The 5412-nt window shown below is 40.3% G+C and overlaps 1 protein-coding gene across 1 annotated transcript; it reads right to left on the reverse strand.

Moving 5' to 3' along the window:
• Nucleotides 1–759: 759 nt before the first annotated feature.
• Nucleotides 760–2610, reverse strand: LOC139375432 (complement component C1q receptor-like). Its single transcript, XM_071117214.1, is given in 2 exon segments — nucleotides 760–1084; nucleotides 1087–2610. Coding segments are annotated over 2 exon segments (1518 nt in total). The 5' UTR covers nucleotides 2492–2610; the 3' UTR covers nucleotides 760–971.
• Nucleotides 2611–5412: the final 2802 nt, after the last annotated feature.

The following is a 5412-nucleotide window of genomic DNA, read 5'->3' on the forward strand; positions in this document are numbered from 1 at the left end:
TGTATCATTTCAAGTAAATTGAAGACCTGAAGTATTCAAGTAAATTAGGCCTACCAAACATTTCAGATGTAATGAAAAACATGCCATCTGTGAACATGAAGCAACTCTTATGACTAGCCTGGTCTCATAGACTAGACGTAACGTCGTAAATGTAAATCTGGGTCACTGAAATTAGTATGACATGTTATGTTTAGTATAGTTACGCAAGACAGAAAGTTACTTAAGGCAAAAAAGAAAAGGTGAGTGGTTGGTCTGGTCGTGGTAGATGGGTGGGTGTATAATGTAAATGTCTAGCAACCCAAAGGTTGCTTGTTGAAATCTCATCATGGACAACTTTAGCATTTTTGCTAACTAGCAACTTTTCAACTAGTTTCTACTTTGTAGCTACATTGCAACTTCTATGTTAGCTAACCCTTTAACCTAACCCTCTTGCTAGCATTAGCCACCTAGCTTTTTTAATACATACCATATGAAACATAACATATTATACTAAATGGAGTGTCTCTGATGTATGTACGTACAGAATATTGGGAAATACTCTGAGACCAGGTTGTTATGATGATTAAATACGATTGTAACCTTTTATGAATGATCATATAAAATATGTGCTTTTTTGAAGCACAGTCAAGGATCTCAGACATACTTTTTAAAAAAAAAACATTATTTTATGAACACGTTTTATTTATATATTCGTAAATAATGCAATGTCAGAATTATATTGTTTTTACATTCCCGAGTTGACACTATTTCACGCCGTGCTTTCAAGTGACCCGTCAAATTTTTCTAACTGAGTCTCTATACCAGAAGCCACCCAACAGTAACTGTCAGCAGTGGCGATTTTCTTCCTCGCTTCTCTTTTTGAACGACTACATCGAAACATGACAATACCAGAGGTTACTCCAATTAGAAGAAGTAGTGGAACAAGAGAAGCAATAATGCCAATAAACAGCCACGAGCTCAAAAAAGAGCCATTATGCGTAAACCAACTCGTTCCAGTGGTTTTGCTGGATGGCTCCTCGCGCGTAATGTCCTGCGTAATAGTGCCTTGAGGTGGTCCGTCGGTGAACTGAGGCTCGTTCTGTAATTCAACCTTAGATATGGTTATAGTGTCAATGGTCTCGTCGTGTTGGTCGTTGTCTCTATAAACATTTGACGTTTCAACAGTGGAAACAACAGTCACATCTCGAATGCAGGTGATTCCATTAGGGTGTAACCGGAAGTGCTGATGGCAAGAACACATGAAACTACCAATGGTATTAGTGCATTTGTCCTCGCATCGATTACTGAGGCATTCGTCTATATCTATACAAGTATGACCGTCCTCGGACACAGTGAACCCTGCGATGCAATGGCAGGAGAAGGATCCTTCAGAGTTAAGACATATTTGTGGACATCTAGTTTCAGTGCACTCGTCTATATCGTGGCATTTGCCCTCAACCATTCTGTAGCCTTTATTGCACTTACAAGTGTAACTACCTTGGGTATTGACGCAATGATTACCGTCGCAGGCATTCATTTGGCATTCATCGACATCGATACAACCAAATTGGTCTTTATCCAATTGGAAGCCGCTTGGGCATACGCAGGAGAACCCCGTTGGTCCTGTTACGCATTGGTATTGACATGGAGAACTGTGACAATATTCCTTTAAGTCACAAGATACTCTGTCCTGTCCTAACACATAACCGTCCTTGCATCCACAACGAATACCACCGGCGTCACTATCAAAGCACACATGATCACATCCACCGTTTTTATAGCCACAACTCTGTTTATCCGTGGCGCAAAACGGACCGGGGATAGTCCAGCCATAGACACCATCCGTTAACTTACAGATAGAAAAGTGGTCATTGCCATTACATCTTATTTCAGCATATGTTCCAAATGGAAACGCGGTCAAGTTATTATCCTCATTTAATGGATTTGCTGAGAATGGGAGCTTGTAATTCACTTGCTCCCCTCCTGCCAACAACAAAGGTTTACACATTCCCTTGAAGTAGAATTTGCAAGCGTAAAAAGCCTTTTCTTTGCAAGATCCATCCGTCCATTTTAAATCATTGCGACCGGATAAAGAATAGTATACCAATACGCAACGCTCTTCTGTGCAGGTGCTGCGAGGTTCCTTCTCCCAGTTGGAATATTGGGAAGTTTCACTTCCAGATATCCACTTAAAACCTCTGAGACTCAAGCCCGTTATAATGCAGTCCCCCTTATGCAATTGCAGTCCGATCCAACATTTGTAGTCCAAATTGCGATTCCTTACGTCGATCTGTGTAAGGATTGATTGAAGCTCTGCTTCCTCAGCTTTGTCTTTAGTTGTTACCAAGTAACCCCCGTTATCTACACATTTCATACGAGCGTCGTCGAAGCTGACTCCCTCTATGTGAAAAGTGAAACAGGCATTGGATGTGCACACGGTTTCTTCTCCGCCAGTATCTGCTCCAGTGGCTCCCCAGACAGAGATTTGCAGTAAAATTAGCAAAAGCATCATTCCCACATAATCCAACAACAACCATTGATTTAAATATTGTATATGCTACATTTATGCCTTATTGGCAAACGGATGACAAATGAGGCTCTCTATTCCCTGCCAAAGTACAACGTGTTGCGACTATGAATTGTACATTCAAGCTCCTGCATCCTGTTTTCTATATACACTTAAAACGTTTTTTTTTCCTCCCCCAGTTGGTTTTTGTCTCCTGCTGAAGCAAGTTCCGTTGTGGAAAACCAAAACAATAGCAGCACCCTCATTGTTTTGACTTGTTATCCAGATGGCTCCCGTGCTGAGTAAACATAATATCAGACTGCTTGTTTCTCCTATACAAAGTCAGGTAATCATCTTCCAGCTGAAAAACAACAACAACAACCGATCTGCATCAAATAGTGTATAGCTTGCAAAAAAACATGATAGCGCTAAAACATGGCATTTAATGATTTCCCGATGTATTAATTCATATGAAAATAACGATTTGTTTGTAATAATTTGTCATATTATATTTCTTTCATTTTTGATAGTCTATAGTTGTTGATTTGGTTATTAATTGTGTTATGTGAAACGACTAATCTCATTTAAATTGAGAGAATAAAGCCTTCATTTACATTCTAAATGGACGGACAAAAATGTCTTCCCCAAAAAGCAATAATAAAAATGAAAAAAAAAAAAAAAAAGGTTCCAATTTGTGACAGAGAACTGGGCCCTTTCCCAGACAACCTTTTCTAACTCATTTAAAACCTCTGCTGACATGAAAGCCCGGAAAAAGCACAATTGTAAATTTCTAAAACAATAGATAGACAGGATGGGGAAGAGATGCTAGGAAGTTCACACCCATGCAGGTTCATGGGTCAGGTTGTGTATGTACAGCAAGGGGACATACTGCCAGGCAATTATTGAGGGCTACTGGTGGAGGCTCAGTCAGTCTCACCAACTTCTTAAATGCTGTTTTTACCCTTGGCAGACAGGATAGCATTTATTTTTTTGTTATACCCGAATAACTGACTAAAACCAACCACTGACAGATGTTCAATGTGTCTATATGTGATTTTGTTCTATATTGTTAGTGGTATTAGCTGTCTTGTTATTGTTATGTGTCCATGGTTTTATGTGGTTGAGAAAAGTAAATGCTGATATTTCAACCGATTCCCATAGGTGTGTCGTTTATCATATAGTCATTTGAGGTTGCTATCTACTACACTCTTAGAGAAAAGGGTTCCAGAGGGGTTCTTCGGGTGACCCCGTTGGAGGACATTTTTGGTTCCAGGTTAAAAAAAAGCGTTCTGGTCCCGGGTAGAACCATTTTGGGTTACATGTAGAACCCTCTGTGGAAAGGTGTAACGATTGTCGTCGGGAGAAGGAGAAAGAGACCAAGGTGCAGCGTGGTAAGTATTCATAATACTTTTAATAAATAAACAACACGACAAACGAACAGTTCTGCAAGGTGCAATACACACAAAAACAACTACCCACAACCCATAGTGGGAAAACAGGCTGCCTAAGTATGGTTCTCAATCAGAGACAACGATTGACAGCTACCTCTGTTTGGGAACCATACCAGGCCAAACACATAGAAATCTAACACACAGAACAAAACACAGAATGCCCACCCCAACTCACGCCCTGACCAAACACAAATAGAGACATAAAAAAGGAACTAAGGTCAGGACGTAACAAAAGGGTTGTACATGGAACCCAAAATGGTTCTACTTGGAACCTAAAGAGTTCTACCTGGAAACAACAAAAACAATTCTAAGAGTGTACCATTGGAGTGATCTTGAGCAGGGTCAGTGAATTGTTCTTTAGTTCCTGTGGTATGTAAATAAATGTGGCTGCAGAGCACTTCCTGTGTTTGTTTAAAGAATGGAAGTGGCACAACTTCAATTGCAGGAAATGGCACAAGGGGCCCCTTCAGCTACTCGACAACTCCGGCTCCGCAGTGCAGTCCAATGAGTCTCTCTGTCCACAATAGTTTTTTCTTTAAAAAATACATTTCAAACAATCAGGCATGAATGTGACTGTGCTGCCTGGAAACAGTCCACATCAATTCCAAATGTTCTGTAAATAGGCTTCTATTTTTGAAAGACTAACAACCTAACACAGACTATCAACCCACATTAAAAGATAGGATGTGGACATGTAGTTTCTTTTATGCCGAAGTTTGAGTTGTATGTTGGCTGTATAGTTTATACAATAGATACAATATTAAGCTCTTATCTGTTATGATTAACTGTATCTTATTATCTCATTGATTCTGCACAAATCCCCAGTTTTAGGCGAACTGTGGCCATGTTCGAGAGCATCAAAGCCGTGATGTATCATGAGTAAATTGTGACTGACTGATTGATCTAAACAAAAATATTGAGTAGTTATTTATGATGCAAAGTGATTTGTAGATCAGTCAGTCTCAAATTGCCTTTAAAGTCAGCGGCAATGTCGAATGTGTCATGGGTTTGTGAGGACGTGATGACACTAGCGCCACCTTAACGGCAGCCGAAAATAGAGCCCTACTGTAGGTGTGTGCTGATGAATACAGGGACGGGGACGGGGACGGGGGGCGACATGGAGAAGTGTTTGGGGAAGATAGGGGGGATTTTGGGGAAGACAGAGAGAGGTGTGTTGGGGAAGACAGGGAGAGGTGGCACTGTGATGTCCAAGTGGAAATTATAGGCATGACACACAAGTGAATGATTGATTGAAACTTTTGTATGTTTGCATGATAGGCCTATAAGACATTGAAAAGCCTAAATAAAGTGGTAGAACTGCATCATAAATGACTGGGTGACAGGTAACACCTGAGAACCATCTTCTTATGTAAGGTTTTCAGTCATTACATTCGCCCACATTTGGCTCTGTGAAAACTACAATTCTGACGCTGTGTGTTTTAACGTTTAGAAACGTCAATAAATCATCGCTTTCGA

This window comes from Oncorhynchus clarkii, chromosome 19, assembly GCF_045791955.1.
Source record: "Oncorhynchus clarkii lewisi isolate Uvic-CL-2024 chromosome 19, UVic_Ocla_1.0, whole genome shotgun sequence".
NCBI classification, from domain to species: Eukaryota; Metazoa; Chordata; class Actinopteri; order Salmoniformes; family Salmonidae; genus Oncorhynchus; species Oncorhynchus clarkii.